At 52.0% G+C, this 18,768-nt stretch overlaps 2 protein-coding genes and 1 pseudogene across 3 annotated transcripts; 2 read left to right on the top strand and 1 right to left on the bottom strand.

Moving 5' to 3' along the window:
- The first annotated feature begins 800 nt into the window (after nt 1-800).
- On the top strand, nt 801-3,711 carry LOC129714228 (mRNA decay activator protein ZFP36L1-like). Its single transcript, XM_055663760.1, has 2 exons — nt 801-940; nt 1,944-3,711. The coding sequence occupies exons 1-2, from the start codon at nt 902-904 to the stop codon at nt 2,802-2,804; spliced, it is 900 nt and encodes a 299-aa protein (XP_055519735.1). The 5' UTR covers nt 801-901; the 3' UTR covers nt 2,805-3,711.
- A 10,440-nt stretch (nt 3,712-14,151) lies between these two features.
- sdhaf1 (succinate dehydrogenase complex assembly factor 1) lies at nt 14,152-17,890 on the bottom strand. 2 transcript variants are annotated; one of them, XM_055663758.1, is made up of 2 exons: nt 17,796-17,890; nt 14,152-14,745 (listed from the first exon to the last, which is right to left on the bottom strand). In XM_055663758.1, exon 2 carries the CDS (start codon nt 14,713-14,715, stop codon nt 14,431-14,433), a length of 285 nt encoding a protein of 94 aa, XP_055519733.1. In that variant the 5' UTR covers nt 14,716-14,745; nt 17,796-17,890; the 3' UTR covers nt 14,152-14,430. The 2 variants fall into 2 exon arrangements, with proteins under 2 accessions (XP_055519733.1, XP_055519734.1); XM_055663759.1 differs by lacking the exon at nt 17,796-17,890 and adding an exon at nt 17,764-17,782.
- LOC129714063 (basic proline-rich protein-like) lies at nt 14,717-16,649 on the top strand (annotated as a pseudogene).
- Nucleotides 17,891-18,768: the final 878 nt, after the last annotated feature.

Here is an 18,768-nt window from a genome sequence, read left to right as displayed (position 1 = left end):
CAGTGACATAGCCAGAGATAGAGCCAGTGACATAGCCAGAGCCAGAGCCATAGCCAGAGCCCGTGACATAGCCAGGGCCAGAGATAGCCAGTGACATAGCCAGAGATAGAGACATAGCCAGAGCCAGTGACATAGCCAGAGCCAGAGCCAGTGACATAGCCAGGCACCAGAGATAGCCAGTGACATAGCCAGAGATAGAGCCAGTGACATAGCCAGAGCCAGAGACATAGCCAGAGCCAGTGACATAGCCAGAGATAGAGCCAGTGACAGAGCCAGAGATAGAGCCAGTGACATAGCCAGAGCCAGTGACATAGCCAGAGCCAGTGACATAGCCAGAGCCAGAGACAGAGCCAGAGACAGCCAGAGCCAGTGACAGAGCCAGAGACATAGCCAGAGCCAGTGACATAGCCAGAGCCAGTGACATAGCCAGAGCCAGAGCCAAAGCCAGAGACATAGCCAGAGCCAGAGACATAGCCAGAGCCAGTGACATAGCCAGAGCCAGAGACAGAGCCATAGATAGAGCCAGTGACAGATACATAGATAGATCCAGTGACATAGCCAGAGATAGAGCCAGAGACATAGCCAGGGCCAGAGACATAGCCATAGATAGATCCAGTGACATAGCCAGAGATAGAGCCAGTGACATAGCCAGAGCCAGAGACAGAGCCATAGATAGATCCAGTGACAGATACAATGTCCGGTTCGGGGACTCCCCGCCGCCTGGCCCCGCCCCCCGCGGTGATTCACCCATTACATCACAGACCAGTCGAGGCCCCGCCCCCGACGATGACGCTTCCCGTTGGCCCCGCCCCCGTGACTATATAAAGGCGGGGCGGCGGCGCTGGGCGGCAGAACGCGGCTGGAGCGGACACAGACAGACACGGATACACGCGCTGCTGCAATGTCGGACTTCAGGGAGCTGTGCGAGCTGGTGTCTGAGGTGAGGGAGCGAGGACTGGGTGCAATGCAGCGACTCCGATCGACGGGCGTTGGAGCCGGGGTGGAGATGCGCGCTCCCGTGTTGGTGGAGCTGGTGTGGGATGGATGCGCGCTCCCGATAGGGTGGAGAGTCCATGGACAAGGAGTTTGTGGGCAAGGCAGGCGCGCTCCCGATGGGGTTTCGGCACGGACTAGAAGGGTCGAGGTGGCCTGTGTCCGCGCTGTAATTGTTATATGGTTTACTCGGCGTGATTAAGGGGAGCGCACTGCCGGGATTTGCGCGGGCACGTGCAGCGCGCGCTCCAGGGGTGTGGGGGTTTGCGCGGGCACGATGCTCGGGTGCTGACGGGTCAACGCGTGATCCCAGTTCCCTGGGCGTTTGTGTGTGAACGCGCAGGGAGAGGAGCAGGCGCGCCCCCGGGCCGGTCGTGTTTGCGTGGTCGCGGTTCACGCGCTCCGGGGGTGAGTGCACGAGCATTCGTGTCGCCGAGGAGGGGAGGGGGGGGGGGCACGACTGACAGCAGCGGGAGCGCGCAATTCCCGGACGGGTGAATGAATGCAGGGGCCGGGGTGGGGAGGCGCGCTCCCGTGGGTGGGGAGGGGGCGGGAGCGCGCTTCGTGGGCTAAATGCAAAGTGTGCGAGGCGCGCGGGGGGCGGCTAAATGCACGGACAGTGGGGGGTGGTGCGCGCTCCCGGGGAGGGGGTGAGTTGAATGCAAGAGTGCGAGCTCCCGATTTGGGACTGAATGCAAGGGGCGGGAGCGCGCTTTGTGGGGGTAAATGCAAGTGTGCGAGTGCGCGTTCCCGGGGGGGTCGGCTAAATGCACGGGCAGGGGTCGTGCACGCTCCCGGGGGGGGGGGTTGAGTTGAATGCAAGGGGCGGGAGCGCGCTTTGTGGGGTAAATGCAAGAGTGCGAGTGCGCGCTCCCGAGTAAAGCGCGCCGCCGCGGGCCTCCGCCCTCCCACACCGACTGACTCTCTCCCCCTCTCTTCTCTCCCCGCAGTTGAGCTTCTTGGATCCCGACGATTTCTCCGCCTGGAAGTCTGGCCCCGAGAGCCGGGCGGTGGGTCCGCCGCTGCCCGTCACCTCCCGCCGCTACTCCACCAGCCAGCTGCCGCTGCCGGGGTGCCGGGGCCCGCCGGGGCTGGGACTGGGGCTGGGGTTCCGGGAGCCGGGGCTGTGCGACGTGGAGTGGGGGCAGGAGCAGGAGGAGGAAGAGGAGGAGGAGAGGCGGGGTGTGTCGCTGCTGATGCCGCCCTCTCCCTCGCCGTCGGCCCGCTACAAGACCGAGCTGTGCCGCCCCTTCCAGGAGAGCAGCTTCTGCCGCTATGGGGACAAGTGCCAGTTCGCCCATGGTCTGTCCGAGCTGCGCTCCCTCAGCCGCCACCCCAAGTACAAGACGGAGCCGTGCCGCACCTTCCACACCACCGGCTTCTGCCCCTACGGCACCCGCTGCCACTTCATCCACAACCCCGAGGAGGAGAGGGGGGCCCGGCCTCGCCTGCGCCAGAGCGCCAGCCTGGGCTCAGCCTCGCCCGGCCCTGCGCTAGACTGGGCCGCGCTGCGGGCAGCCTTCAGTCCTGACCTGGAGTTGGAGCTGGCCCGGACTCTGGGCTTGGGGCTGGGCAAGGGAGGAGGAGGAGGAGGAAGTTGCTGCTGCCGCCAGCACCACCATCACCAACACCAACACCAGCGGCAACACCAGCAGCTCCAGCGGGCGCCCGGCTTGCCCATGGCCGGCAGGAGCCCGTCCGCAGACTCGCTCTCCGACCAGGACGACACCAGCAGCAGCGGCTCCGAGTCGCCCATCTTCGAGCAGGGCCGGCGGCTGCCCATCTTCAGCCGGATCTCCGTGTCGGACTGAGGGAGGGGTGGAGGTGGAGAAGGGAAGTGAATCGGGGTGTTGCCTCTCCCAAGCTGTGTCTGTGGCTGGGTGCCGTCTCCCCAAGGGTGTCACCCTCCACTCCGGGTTTGTGGGTGCTGTTGTACCCTGGTGTGAAAGACTAAAGGGGGCAAGGGGCGGTGATATCTTTCCCATTGAGAGAATGTTAATTGTTTTGGTTTGCCTGTGATTTGGGAATGTGTGTGTGTGTTACCACCCCAAGTATATGAGAGACCAGGGGTGTGTCCAGTATCAAACTTGCCCGTGTGTGTGTTACCCTGGGGTGTTGCTTCTGCCTGGGAGTATGTGTCGCTGACGGACTAGGGGCATTCCTTGCCTGTGCCCCAAGTTGTATGTGGCACCCCTTGTGTATGTGTGCTGGTGGGGGGGCGTATGTCTCTCGAGTTTCACCCCAAGGTGTATGTGTGACTGTAGGGTGTCGGTATTTGTCCCCCTGTCTGTCTGACTGGGAGGGGTGTCTGGTTGGCTCTGTGCTCCCTCACCTGTAGCCCTTGTGTACAGAGGTGGGAGGAGGGTATCTATGGATGGTGGGAGCATACGTCCTGATGTAGCAGAGGAAGGGAATGCCCATTGCCAGGGATTGCGCCTTGCCAGCATTGTTGGTAATCGGGTACCTACATACAACGCATTAACCTATTGTACCAAGTATTTGTACAAACTTTTTCTAAGCTGTCTAATGCACAATAGATTATATTTAAATTATTTATTGAAGATTTTGGAATGTTTTGTATATTTAATGATAAAGTACTATATTTTTAGATAATTTATGATCTTTTTAAAAACATTCTGAATGTATCGATTATAATGCTATCCAGTGCCTTATAACTGATTTCATTTTGAAGTGAAATAAACTTCTAATTAAAAAATCTGCCCTCTGGTTTAGAATATTTGATGTTTGCACCAGTATCACAGACTAGTCAATGTCATGAGTTGCAGATGGGTGTTGAGATAGTTCTGTGTTGGCTACATTACTCTTGTTTGGTTGCTGTTGTTAATTAGTAACTGGAAGGTACATAATACCTGGCATTACCTCATGCAAACCTGTTTTGAAGTCATTGTACTATACAGTGGGTTATTGCACTTTAACCTGGTGCTGGCTTTGAAATTAAGTGGCGAAAGTGCTCGATTCTGTGGATTAACAAACCAAGGCAACCTGCCCAGCCCAGCTCTTCCACCTTCCTCTTGAGGCCCAATTTATGCTGCGTTTGACAGGCCAGCCTGTTGTGATGTTGAAATCAACAATCTATTCCAACCTGTCATGAGAAGAGATGACTATGCAGCCAGGAAAAGATTTGAGGGTGTGATCAAAGCCTTCATCTGAGATGGTGACAAATAGTTTGTTGGAGGAACCTGGTGTCATAAAGTATCTGAGGGAGAGGAATAGTCGACATCATGGTTTCTTGGTGTTGGAGGGTAATGGGTCCAGACTAAGTCTAATGTCTACAAAGATGGGCTGAAAGGCCAGGGCTGTATCCTAGCTTAAAGAAGGACCATTCTCGAGTCTGATTGAAGAGAAAGAAGCTGTTCCTGACGTACAACATATGGAACTGAAATTCCTTGCTAAAACCTTCGCCCCCTTTAAAATAGTCCAAATAAAATCACACGCCAAGGAAATGGGTCCCGCAGCCCAAATAATCCGTGCTGACCAAGATATTCTATACTTGTCCCATTAGCCTGGGTTTGGCCCATATCCTCCTCAATCTTTCCAATCCATGTACCTGTCCAAATGCCTTTTTTAAAAATGAACAGGAACCGGCCACAATAATGCCAAGTCAAACAAATCACCTCAGTCTGTGTGTGTGTGATCCATATCCCCCTATTCCCTACACATCCAGGTGTCCAAAACAAACTCTTAAATGGTATTTTGCATGTCTCAACTACATCCTCTCAGTTTGTTTCATATACATACCACTCTCTGGGGAGAGCAGTTGCCCTTCAGGTTAACAAATCCTTCTACTCCCACCTTAAAGTAGATAAGAATTACAAGTACCTTGGTTTCCTGTGTTAAAGGACACACATGAAACGCTCCCAGTCTGCTCTGTGGAGTGCGTTTGGTTCGTGCATCAGTCACCTCAAAACCCACAGGATCGTAGTGAAAGTAATTCATCCTTGATCTTCGGGGATTGTCGGTGGACTAGGGGCAACGTTAGTTTCTGCTGAACTCTGATGCAGAGCCTAATACTTAAGCTGTATATCCACATGTCGCCAGTGCAGAGGTGCAATCATGGAACGTTTGTGTGCCACATGTTTAGCAGTTGGACTCGCAAGTTATTTTCAACACAGAAACGGCCTTTGGTCCAATGTTCAGATCGATAAAGATGCCCCATCTCCCTCCGAATCCTTTCCTATCCATGTAACTGTACAAGTATCTATTATAGGTAGACAAAAATGCTGGAGAAACTCAGTGGGTGAGGCAGCATCTACGGAGCAAATGAAGATGCTGCCTCACCCGTTCTATAGATGCCTCCTCACCCGCTGAGTTTCTCCAGCATTTTTGTCTACCTTTGATTTTTTTTTTCCAGCATCTGCAGTTCTTTCTTAAACAAGCGTCTTTTAAATATCATTATAGTATCTGCCTCAACTACCTCCTCTGGCAGCTCATTCCACACCCATCACAATCTGAGTGGAAAATGTTGTCGCTTGTTCATATTGAATCCTGTCCCTCTTGCCTTAAACAGTGTTTTTGATTCCCCTACTCTGGGTAAAAGACTTCATAGAAAATAGGTGCAGGAGTAGGCCATTTGGCCCTTCGAGCCTGCACCGCCATTCAATATGATCATGGCTGATCATCCAACTCTGTATCCTGTACCTGCCTTCCCTCCATACCCACTAATCCCTTTAGCCACAAGAACCACGTCTAATTCCCTTAAATATAGCCAATTAACTCATTTCTGTTGGAGAGAATCCAGATTCACCACTCTGTGTGGGGAAAAAAAAATTCTTATCTCGGTCCTAAAAGACTTCCCCCTTATCCTTAAACTGTGACCCCTTGTTCTGGACTTCCCCAACATTGGGAACAATCTTCCTGCATCTAGCCTGTCCAACCGCTAGATGCAAGAAGATTGTTACATTCATTCTATTTATGGATGAGAAGGGAATTCTATTATATTCTATTATATATATATATTCTATTATATGGATGGGAAGGGAATGGAGGGTTATGGTGTGAGTGCAGGCAGGTGGGACTAAGGGAAAAAAGTTGTTCAGCACGGACTTGTAGGGCCGAGATGGCCTGTTTCCGTGCTGAAATTGTTATATGGTTATGGTTATCCCCCTCATGATTTTATACACCTCTATAAGATCATCACCCCTCATCCTCCTGCACTCCAAGGAGTAGAGTCCTAGCCTTCCCAGCTTATAGAGGGAGCGCAGTCCCGGCAACATCCATGTAATTCTTCTCTGCACCCTCTCCAGATTGCCTATTTTATTTTTTTTACTCTATTCTCTAAGTGGTGCAATATGCAGTTGTTATCAGCTCATCGTGGTGTGATTCATCAGTTTTAGTTCACCATTTTAACGATGTGAATCAGCTTACTTCCGTTTTCCCAGCTGACTCCTCGCCCAGGCCTGGAGTGCGATGACTGGTTTCAGTAAATATGTTTTGAGTTAATTTTACTGTGTGATTGCACAAGAAATATTCTCGCTTCCCACTACGTCTGGCATGGGGGATGGATTCGCATGCACACCCAACTCTATTTCTGCAGCCTGAATTGACTACATACTATTCTTGTTCTCAATATCACCTTCCTCTCCCGTAGACAATACTCCCCTCACTCCATCCATCCTAGCACAATCCCTGGCTCATAAGAGACAGGAGCAGGATTAGGCCATTCGGCCCATCAAGTCTACTCCGCCATTTAATCATGCCTTCATTCTACTGCCTTCTCCCCATAATCCCTGATACCTGTACTAATCAAGAATCTATCTCTGCCTTAAATATACCCACTGACTTGACCTCCATAGCCTTCTGTGGCTCCTGCCATGGTCCTTATGAACAATGTTCATCGACAAGACCAAGCATATACTCACAAAGTATAGGAAAGAACTGCAGATGCTGGTTTAAATTGTAGGTCGACACAAAATGCTGGAGTAACTCAGTGGGACATGCAGCATCTCTGGCGAAGGAATGGGTGACGTTTCAGGTCGAGACCCTTCAGACTCTTTCTGAAGAAATGTCTTGACCCGGAACGTCACCCATTCCTCTCCAGTGATGCTGCCTGTCCCACTGAGTTACTCCAGCATTTTGTGTCTATCCAAGTATAGACTAGGCTGTTTCATCAAACACTTGTGCTTCGTCACCCTGGATTTCCCGTTTGCTAACCATTTTAACTCCTTCCCATTCCCATTCTGGAAGGTATGAAGGGTCCTGACCTGAAACGTCACCCATCTTTTTATCTCCAGAGATAATGCCTGACCTGCTGAGTTACCCCAGCACTTTGTATCTATCCCCAATCTGACCTTTCTGTCCTGGGCTTCCTCCATTGTCAGTGAGACCACAACCAAACTGGAGGAACAGCACCTCATATTCTGCTTGGACAGATTGAATAGGTGACATTTTGGGTCGGAATTCTTCCTCAGACCCTTCAGGAATCACTTGGCAGGATTTTCCCTACAACCACCTCTCTTCCAGCCTTCTTCCTCTCACTGCAATCGGTCTGAAGAAGGGTCCTGACCCAAAACCTACCCATGTTCTCCAGTGAGCTGGCTGACCCATTAGGTTACTCCAGCACTTTGTGTCTATCTTTGGTATAGACAAACATCTACAATTCTTTGTTATTACATTGGGTGGAGGGAGTTTAAGTACGTGGCACATACAAATCAGAAAATATATATTTAAAAATAGATGCAATTCGTAACTCCAAATAAAAACAGGAAATGCTAGAAAGACTGGGCAGATCAGTTTGCATCAGTGGGAAGAGAAACAGGGAAACAATTGATGTTTCAGCTCAAAGACGTAGACTTTACAGAGTGGAAACGCCCTTCAGCCCAGAATCCACTCCGATCAGCGATGACCCTGGGCCCTAGCAGAGTCTGGGTGGAAACCAGAACTGCCGGAGGAAACCCACGTGGTCACATGGAGAATGTAAAAGCTCCGTACAGACTCTTTGACAAAACTGAGAAGGGGAGAAAATTAATTCATGAAGCTTTGGGGAGGGCGAATCTTTGCCATAAGGGAAAACAATTTTTTTTTTAAAGTGACCATGAGGATAAGCTTAAAACAAGGTTATGTGGTCAATGAAAGGATGGGAGCGGTCAGAGCCTGGACTAAAGAATGCAGGAGTTGCGAAACATAGAGTAGGAAGGTGGAGAGATAAGTTTTTTTTGGCCTTCCATCACAGCAATGTGATGGATGTTTATGTAAAATGTAAATTGTGTTGTGTCTGGGGTCTATTTGTTTGTAATGCATGGCTGCAGAAACGGCATTTCGTTTGGACCTCAAGGGGTCCAAATGACAATTAAATTGACTCTTGACTCTCTTGACTATGCCCGGCTGGTCAGAGTGGGAATGTTCTCCACTCCCTGAGATTAAAAAAAGTGGGGCATTGGGGGTGGGGAGAGATAAACAAGCTGAGCCAATATTGCAAATGGATGACATGGGGCCCCGATCCAAAACGTCACTTATCCATGTTCTCCAGAGATGCTGCCTCCCCCGCTGAGTTACTCCAGCATGTTGTGTCTACAACAAACGGATGACATGTACAACCAGAGAAATCAGGTTATCTGAATTTAATGGGGACATGAGGAATTGCAGATGCTGGAATCATGCATAAACGATGCTGGTTTACACCAAACTACACACAGAGTGCTGGCGCAGTTAGGCGGGCCTGGCAACATCTCTGGAGGGGACAGGCAGGTGATGTTGCAGATCATAGAAACATAGAAATTAAGTGCAGGAGTAGGCCATTCGGCCCTTCGAGCCTGCACCGCCATTCAATATGATCATGGCTGATCATCCAACTCAGTATCCCGTACCTTCCTTCTCTCCATACCCCCTGATCCCCTTAGCCACAAGGGCCACATCTAACTCCCTCTTAAATATAGCCAATGAACTGGCCTCAACTACCCTCTGTGGCAGAGAGTTCCAGAGATTCACCACTCTCTGTGTGAAAAAAGTTCTTCTCATCTCAGTTTTAAAGGATTTCCCCTTTATCCTTAAGCTGTGACCCCCTTGTCCTGGACTTCCCCAACATCGGGAACAATCTTCCTGCATCTAGCCTGTCCAACCCCTTAAGAATTTTGTAAGTTTCTATAAGATCCCCTCTCAATCTTCTAAATTCAAGAGGGTATAAACCAAGTCTATCCAGTCTTTCTTCATCGGGGCCCTTCTTCAGACTGATTGTAGGGGAATCAAGATTGTAGGGGAGGGGAAAGGTGAGGGTAGGATTTAACATTAAGTACTGCAAGTCACTTACTCTGCACGCGAAATATATCAGTCCTTTACTGTCACCAGATCTAGGTCTGGGAACCTCTTCCCCAACAACATTGTGGGAGCATCTTCACCAGATGGACATGTGGTTCTGGGGAGATGGCAGGAAAATGGGATTAGGAGGCAGAGATCAGCCATGATTGAATGGCAGAGTAGACTCGCAGGGCTACAGGCCTAATTCTACTCCTACATATAACTTGTGCTGCAGCAGTTGAAGAAGGCAGCTCACCCCCATCCTCTCACAGGCCATGATAGAAGGCAACAAATGCTGACTTTGCCAGAGATATCCAGATCACAATGTAAAAGGGCAGCTTGATCAATGATAAGCGGGCAACAGATTTGATTAACGTCGGTGATTAATACTGAACAATGCATCTCTCGGATGAACAGATCAATAACCAGCTTGTGATGAATGTGAGTGGGTTGGTCATTGATTAGCAGAGAGCTAAAATGGTGATTTTTGAGCTCTGGACTCTGCCTTGTGTTTGGATACGTCTGCAGTGAAGAGAAGCAAAAGCAAGGGAGTAGAATGCCGTAATTTTTAGTTTAAAGGTACAGCGTAGAAACAGGCCATTCGGCCCACCGAGTCAACGCCAACCAACAATCCCTGCGCATTTAACACTATCCTACACATACTAGAGACAATTTACCATGTTGGCAAGCCAATTAACCTACAAACCTGCGGGTTTTTGGAGTGTGGGAGGAAACCGGAGCTCCTGGAGAAAACCCATGCTGGTTACAGGGAGAACATACAAAAACTCCTTACAGACAGCACCCGTGGTCAGGATCGAACCATGGTATGTCTCTGGCCCTGTGAGACAGCAACTCTCCGCTGCACCACCATGCCGGTAAACATTCCCGAAGGGGCCTCACAGATCACCATTTATACAGCTGGCCAGTACTCATCATTGATTAATGTTCCATCAATCCAGTACAGATTACTCACAGTTAGTCAGCAGGTTCTTTACTCACCATCGATCAAATATGTTGTTTACTAGTAATGAGGGTGACACTGAGTAATAGTGATCAATGTCCCACACCTGCTTAACAGTGAGCAATGTTACACACCTGATTAATGGTGAGCTGATTAATAGTGAACAGTATCACACACCTGGTTAATAGTGAGCAATGTTACACACCTGCTTTAACAGTGAGCAATGCAACACATCTGATTAATAGTGAGCGGAGTAACAGTGAGCAAAGTTAAACATCTGATTGATAGTGTGCAGTGTCACACATGAGTGAGCAATGTTACACACCCAATTAATGGTGAGCAGTGTTACATACCTCATTGATATGTTATTACGGCTAGACTCGGCTTGTACTCGCTAGAATTTAGACGTTTGAGGGGGGATCTTATAGAAACGTACAAAATTCTTAAGGGGTTGGACAGGCTAGATGTAGGAAGATTGTTCCCGATGTTGGGGAAGTCCAGGACAAGGGGTCACAGTTTAAGGATAAGGGGGAAATTCTTTAGGACCAAGATGAGAAAAACATTTTTCACACAGAGTGGTGAATCTCTGAAACTCTCTGCCACAGAATGTAGTTGAGGCCAGTTCATTGGCTATATTTAAGAGGGAGTTAGATGTGGCCCTTGTGGCTAAAGGGATCAGGGGGTATGGAGGGAAGGCAGGTACAGGATACTGAGTTGGATGATCAGCCATGATCATATTGAATGGCAGTGCAGGCTTGAAGGGCCAAATGGCCTACTCCTGCACCTATGTTTCTATTACACACGATTTATAGTGTATAATGCCACCCACCTAATTAATGGCAAACAGTACTCACTCTGACTAGTGTTTAAGAAAGAACTGCAGATGCTGGAAAAATCGAAGGTAGATAAAAATGCTGGAGAAACTCAGCGGGTGAGGCAGCATCTATGGAGCGAAGGAATAGGTGACGTTTCAGGTCGAGACGCGGAAGCATCTATGGAGCGAAGGAATAGGTGATGTTTCGGGACGAGACCCTTCCGGGTCTCGACCCGAAACGTCACCTATTCCTTCTCTCCATAGATGCTGCCTCACCCGCTGAGTTTCTCCCGCAATTTTATCCACCTTCACTCTGACTCATGGTGGGCACCGCACATGTGAAACAATGGTGTCCACTGCACACCCTTATTTCCTGGTTCACTCTGATTACTGAGCTGTGGACTGTTGTTGATTTGGACATACCGGAATTGCTAGTGAGTGAAGTCTGCAGTTGAAGGGTGAAATAGCAATGCTGTGACTTGCAGCTTTCTGGATTTGCCTACAGCATGTGCTGAGTACATCTCACCCTTGGGCACGTTCCTGAGTGGTTGCAGATGTGGAATGTGTTGCAATGTTGGACCGGCCCCAAACTTTCCAAGCTGATGCCAAAGATCGCAGGCGACTGAACCAAATAAGCAAAAGAACAGGGGACGCTGGAGACTGTTGGATGAGAGGGGAACCTCATTGAAACTTGCCGAATAGTGAATAGGCCTGAAGAGAGTGGTATAGAATGAAGAAGGGCCTCGACCCGAAACATCACCCATTCCCTCTCTCCAGAGATGCTGCCTGTCCTGCTGAGTTACTCCTGCATTTTGTGTCTATCTACTAACCCAGCTCATGGATCCTAGCCTTCAGGGCCATGGTGATTTTAGTTCTCATCTGGAGCCGGTAAATTTGCTATACTCCACGTAGAAGCACGGAACTGCAGATGCTGGTTTACAAAAAAAAAAGATACAAAGTGCTGGAGTAACTCCCTGGAGGACACGAACAGGCGATGTTTTCGGTCGGCACCCCTTCTTCAGACTGCTTGTTGTGAGAAGTGGTCGATTGAGTGTAGATGCCTGAAAGCTTGGTTGGGCCCAAACTGTGTGGGATGGGACCAAGCCCCGAGACACAAGATGGCTGCACATGTTGCGGAAATACGCGTGGCTGCGGTAGAGAGTCCAGGTCAGAACATGGTCATAGAGCAGGGGAGCAGCAGGAATCACAGAAAGGAGGGAGTGAGAGAGGGTCTCACAGAATTCCCGTTGGAGTGAGGTGGCGAACTTCTGCAAAGTAGGCATACCGTGAGGAGATTAAGCAGTGAAGCAGTCAAAATGTAGAACGATGGAACTTCAGGTGCATGTTTACAAAATAAGACACTACAAAGTGCCGGGGTAACTCAGCGGGTCAGGTACCATCTCTGGTGGACATGGATAGGTAAGGTTTAGGGTCGGGACCCTTCTTCAGACAGGAAATTAAGCATTTCCATGTTTAAGCATTTGCAGTTTGCTATGGTCAAACACATCCCACTGATAAGAAATGCGTCTGTTCAGCCCTGCATGTTTAGTACCCAAGACAGACAAAATGTTAAGAGTAACTCAGCAGGTCAGGCAACATCACTGGAGAAAATGGATAGATGACCTTTTGGGTTGGAACCCTTCTTCAGACTGATTGTAAGTGGTGTGGAGGCAACTAGAAGCAAGAACAGATGAGGACAAACCAGGGCTGGCAGATGACCTCAGGCAGGGAGGTTCGCTGTTTGACCAATTGTTGGCTAGGGGCGGTGTGATCACAAGAAGGATACATGGAACTGGTTAACCAACTTTTAGTAGAGGGGATGGGGGGGGTATGTTGAAGTGAACCATTAATTACAGAATTCAATGATCATTTTCAAAATGTCATTCTCAGCAATGGTCAGTACCCATATTGACGCAGATCCCTCCAGGCCGACACTCTCAATCCTGAGGATGTGGTGTCTCAGTGCCACCGACGCAGTGGTAGAGGTCTGTAAGTTCTAGCTTGTAAACCCGTGGGGTTTTTTTTACGGGTGCTCTGGTTTCCTCACACATTCCAAAGACATGTGAGTTTGACGGTTAATTGGCTTCTGTAAAATTTCCCTAGAGTGTAGGATGGAACTAGTCTACAGGGTGATTGTTGATCGGTACAGACTCGGTGGTCCGATGGGCCCATTTCCACCCTTTTTCTCTAAACTCTCTATGTTACATCAGTGAGATTACTTCCCACTGCTCCGTATCCACTCCTCACTTGCCCTCCCCCCTCCGTGACCGTGGCAAATAGCCAACTTCGTATTTCAACATGGAAAAATTATTCAAAAGGACCAAGCCTAATTCTGAACTACATATTTAACAATGACGACAAAACAAATCTCTGACATCCTTTCCGAGAATAAAGACAGTCTAAAAAAACACACAGACTGTTTTGCCCCAAGGTTCAAATCTTTCCTGGTCACGATTTTGTTAATTAAAATCGAAGATCTATATTTACACAGCAAAATAAAATCCCGTGGGAAGAACTTAGATGGTCAAACAGCATCATGGAAGCAGAGGGATGGTTGATGTTTCAGGTCAAGACCCTGCACCAGGACTAATGGTGGAGAGATTTACAATATTATATTTATATAATTATATGTTTAAGCAAGAACTGCAGATGCTGGAAAAATAGGTAGACAAAAATACTGGAGAAACTCAGCGGGCGAGGCAGTATCTATGGAGAGAAGGGATAGGCGGCGTTTCGGGTCGAGACCCTTCTTCTTCTTGCGTATGGCGCGCACAGCCTAAAGTTGTAGGACAACTTGTTCTATTTGATTGCACGCCGGGTTGATGGCATTCGTCGAAACAGGGCGGACCACGTGAAGGTTGCAATCTCCCAATCCGAGACCCTTCTTCAGACTGAAGAAGTCTCGACCTGAAACGTCACCCATTCCTTCCATCCAGAGGTGCTGCCTGTCCCACTGAGTTACTCCAGCATTTTGTGTCTATCTCCGGTGTAAACCAGCATCTGCAGTTCCTTCCTACACATGTATAATACACTTGTGTGTGGCTTGATTGTACTCATGCTGTACTCAAGTATATTATTAATGTACAATTGGACTAGATAGCATGCAAACACAGCTTTTCACTGTATCTAGATATACTTGACAATAATAAACCAATATATTTATGTATTATACATTTACATACTACCTTTCACAATCATAGTGTGTTACATTCTATGAAGTAGTTTTGAACTGTAATTACTGCTGGAGCGCAGGGTAAAATGCAGATATCTTTTTTTATGCATATTTGTGGCCATAACATCTGGTTCTTGGATTCAGTGCATATCCCACAGCTTCATTCTTATCCACGTCACCCTATCACTGCAGACGTGTTTCATAATCATAATGTTCACTATCTTTAGATTGCCTCTGACGCTATGATGGCAAGTCCTTGGTCTTTTGCACTGTGTGGCTGTTTGGTGGATTGAATCTGATAAAAGCCGCCACTTGTTTGGTATTTGACTCCCTCAACAGTTCCAACTGCCTCTGCCCTCTTCGGAACAAGTACTCGATATGCATTACATCCTTTCTCGGTATTTGGGAGTTCTTGCGAAATTCCTCCTGAATCAGAGGCAGAAATCCAGGTTTATCTTTGGCAGCTCGAAGGAACTGTTTGTAAAGTTTTAACACCTGTTTCTGCAGTTTGCTGTGTCTGGCCATGATGTCAAATCAGTTCTGATCAATCCGAATCTAAGCATAAACATAGAAATTATCGTTTATGGCACCTGCTGCTGGTCACTTACAATCAAAATGTTCTAATCAACACAGAACCTTCACTGAGTATACTGCCCTAATTTGACAAAAGGAATCAACTGACAATTTTGAGTTATTGCTCATTTTAGGGTATTTGAGATATGCTCTACACAATGGTGAACAAATTAAGTCTTCTCTGAGTACAATTTGAAAATATTTATACCAGAGAAGTAAGAAACACGTTTTCCTAATTTACAAGAAAACGCCTTTCTGTCAGTTCCTTCCTTTTGTCAAAGTAGGGCAGTATAGTTCAGTTTAGTTTATTGTCACGTGTACTGAGGTACAGTGAAAAGCTTTAGTTTAAAAAAACATTATTGTTCAACAAAGTGGATCCAGATATCAAAGCAGTCCAAGTGAACACACAAATCACATTCATTTAGTTCTGAACAAGTAGATTCTAAAACACAAAGTGCGGGAAGGATTCGGTGGAGGGAATGGACAGATGATGTTTAGGGCTGGGATCTTTCTTCAGGCTGACATTGCAGTTGCCCTCTGTCTCTCCCCTACTCGTCTGTCCCTCCCCCCCCCCCTTGTCCCTCCCCCCCCACCCCTGTCCCTCCCCCACCACCCCTGTCCCTCCCCTACCCCTCTACCCCCCCTGTCCCTCCCCCCCCCCCCTGTCCCTCCCCCCGCCCCCCTGTCCCTCCCCCGCCCCCCCCTGTCCCCCCCCCACCCCCCTGTCCCTCCCCCACCCCTCTGTCCCTCCCCCGCCCCCCTGTCCCTCCCCCCCCCCTCTGTCCCTCCCCTACCCCTCTGCCCCCCCCCCCCCCCTGACCCCCCCCCCCCTGACCCCCCTGTCCCCCCCCACCCCCCCTGTCCTCCCCCCCCCCCCTGTCCCTCCCCCACCCCCCTGTCCCTCCCCCCCCCCCTGTCCCTCCCCCCCCCCCCTGTCCCTCCCCCCCCCCCTGCTCCCCCCCCCCCTCTGTCCCTCCCCCCCCCGTCCCTCCCCCCCTCCGCCTGTCCCTCCCCACCCCCCCTGTCCCCTCCCTGTCCCCCCCCCGCCTGTCCCTACCCCCCCCCCCCCCTGTCCCTCCCCCCCCCCCCTGTCCCTCCCCCACTACCCCCTCCCACTGTCCCTCCCTCCCCCACCCCCTGTCCCTCCCCCCCCCCCCCCCTGTCCCTCCCACCCCCCCTGTCCCTCCCCCCCCCCTCCCTGTACCCCTCTGTCCCTCCCCCACCCCCCTGTCCCTCCCCCACCCCCTGTCCCCTCCCCCCCCCCTCTGTCCCTCCCCACCCCCCTGGTCCCTCCCCTACCCCCCCTGTCCCTCCCCTACCCCCCCGTCCCTCCCTACCCCGGTCCCCCCCCTGTCCCCCCCCACCCCCTCCCCCACCCCCCCCCCCCCCCCCCCCCCCCACCCCCCCCCCCCCCCCCCCCCCCTCCCCCTCCCCCCCCCCCCCCCCCCCCCCCCCCCCCCCACCCCCCCCCCCCCCCCCCCCCTCCCCCCCCCCCCCCCCCCCCCCCCCTCCCCCCCCCCCCCCCCCCCCCCCCCCCCCCTCCCTCCCCCTGTCCCTCCCCCCCTCCCCCCCGTCCCTCCCCCACCCCTCTGTCCCTCCCCCACCCCCCCTGTCCCTCCCCCACCCCTCTTCCCCCCTCTACCCCCTCTGTCCCTCCCCCGTCCCCCTCTGTCCCTCCCCCACCCCCCCCTCCCCCACCCCTCTGTCCCTCCCCCCACCCCCCTGTCCCTCCCCCACCCCCTGTCCCTCCCCCCCCCCCTGTCCCCCCCCACCCCCTCTGTCCCTCCCCCGACCCCCTCTGTCCCTCCCCCACCCCCTGTCCCTCCCCCACCCCTCTGTCCCCTCCCCCACCCCCTGTCCCCCCTCTACCACCCCCTGTCCCTCCCCCACCCCTCTGTCCCTCCCCACCCCCCTGTCCCCCCTCTACCCCCCCTCTGTCCCCTCCCCACCCCTCTGTCCCCTCCCCCCCCCCTCTGTCCCTTCCCTACCCCCCTGTCCCTCCCCCACCCCCCCTGTCCCTGCCCTCCCCCCCCCCCTGTCCCTCCCCCACCCCCTGTCCCCCCTCCCCCTCTGTCCCTCCCCCCCCCCCCCCTGTCCCTCCCCCACCCCCTGTCCCCCTTCTACCCCCTCTGTCCCTCCCCCACCCCCCTGTCCCCTCCCCCCCCCCTGTCCCCCCTCTACCCCCTCTGTCCCTCCCCCACCCCCTGTCCCTCCCCCACCCCTCTGTCCCCTTCCCTACCCCCCCCTGTCCCCCCCACCCCCCTGTCCCTCCCCCCCCACCCCCTACCCCCTGTCCCTCCCCTAACCCCCCTGTCCCTCCCCCACCCCTGTCCCTCCCCCACCCCCCCTGTCCCTCCCCCACCCCTCTACCCCCTGTCCCTCCCCTACCCCTCTGTCCCTCCCCCACCCCTCTGTCCCTCCCCTACCCCCCTGTCCCTCCCCCCACCCCTCTGTCCCTTCCCTACCCCCCCTGTCCCTCCCCCACCCCCTGTCCCCCTGTCCCCCCATCCCCCTGTCCCTCCCCCACCCCCCCCTGTCCCTCGCCAGTTCCTCTGTCCCTCCCCTACCCCTCTCCCACCTACCCCTCCCTACCCCCCTGTCTACCCCATGCCCCGTCTCTCCCCTACCCCTGTCCCTCCCCCCACCCCTCTGTCCCTCCCCTACCCCCTGTCTCTCCCTACCCCCCCTGTCTCTCCCTACCCCACCTGTCCCTTGTCCCCCCCTTGTCCCTCCCCCTACCCCCTGTCCCTCCCCTACCCCTCTGTCCCTCCCCTACCCCCCTGTCCCTCCCCCACCCCTCTACCCCCTGTCCCTCCCCTACCCCTCTGTCCCTCCCTACCCCTCTGTCCCCTCCCCTACCCCCCTGTCCCTCCCCACCCCCCTGTCCCTCCCCTATCCCCCTGTCTACCCCTCCCCTACCCCCCCGTCTACCCCATGTCCTCCCCTACCCCTCTGTCCCTCCCCCACCCCCCCCCTGCCCTCCCCCACCCCCCTGTCTACCCCATGCCCCATCCCCGCCGCCATTGCCCGACCTTGCTCCTTCCATCGCCGCCCGTGGACGCTCCCGGACCTCCGAGCGCTGCGCCACCTGCCGGCACTCCGAGGGGTTGCGCCACCTGCAAGCACCGCGAGGGTTGCGCCACCTGCCGGCGCTCCCGCTCCTGCGAGCGCTTCGCCACTTGTTAGCAAAGATCCTATAGCATCCTATAGCAAGCTATAAGATCTTTGCTGACATATATAGCAAGCTATAGGATCCTTGCTGATATATATAGCAAGCTATAGGATCTTCACTGACATATATATCAAGCTATAAGATCTTCGCTAACATATATAGCAAGCTATAGGATCTTTGCTGATATATATAGCAAGCTATAGGATCTTTGCTGATATATATAACAAGCTATAGGATCTTTGCTGATATATATAGCAAGCTATAGGATCTTTGCTGATATATATAGCAAGCTATAGGATATTCGCTGACATATATAGCAAGCTATAGGATCTTTGCTGACATATATAGCAAGCTATAGGATATTCACTGATATATATAGCAAGCTATAGGATATTTGCTGATATATATATAGCTAGCTATAGGATCTTTGCTTGTCAGATCCCATATCATCCTCCATAGCGGAGAAGTGTTCCCCTTTGCCCTATTGGACTTGAGTTTGACTTCATTGTATTTATGTGTGGGTGGGAACTGCAGAGGCTGGTTTAACCCATAGCCACAAAAAGCTAGAGGAACTCAGCGGGCCAGGCAGCATCTCTGGAGAAAAGGAATAGGTGATGTTTTGGAAGAAGGGTCTCGACCAGAAACGTCACCTACTCTCCAGAGATGCTGTCTGACCCGCTGAGATACTCCAGCGCTCTGTGTCTATCTTTGTTTGTATCTATGTATGTTATCGCCAATATGTTTTTTAGCATGCAAAATAAAGCCTACCAGTTCAAGTTTATGCTTCCTTAAAATAAACCTAACCCTAGTCTTTCAAGGAAGCTTGAACTTGT

This window comes from Leucoraja erinacea, chromosome 38 (assembly GCF_028641065.1).
Source record: "Leucoraja erinacea ecotype New England chromosome 38, Leri_hhj_1, whole genome shotgun sequence".
NCBI lineage: Eukaryota > Metazoa > Chordata > Chondrichthyes > Rajiformes > Rajidae > Leucoraja > Leucoraja erinaceus.
The sequence above is the reverse complement of the archived record's forward strand: the minus strand, read 5'-3'. Positions and strand labels throughout refer to the sequence as shown.

Coding starts and splice junctions, on each gene's coding strand:
- LOC129714228 (XM_055663760.1), top strand. CDS start 902: ATGTCGGACTTCAGGGAGCTGTGCGAGCTGGTGTCTGAG. Junction 941..1,943: donor TGTGCGAGCTGGTGTCTGAG/GTGAGGGAGCGA, acceptor CTCTCCCCGCAG/TTGAGCTTCTTGGATCCCGA.
- sdhaf1 (XM_055663758.1), bottom strand. CDS start 14,715: ATGGCCAGACACAGCAAACTGCAGAAACAGGTGTTAAAACTTTACAAA.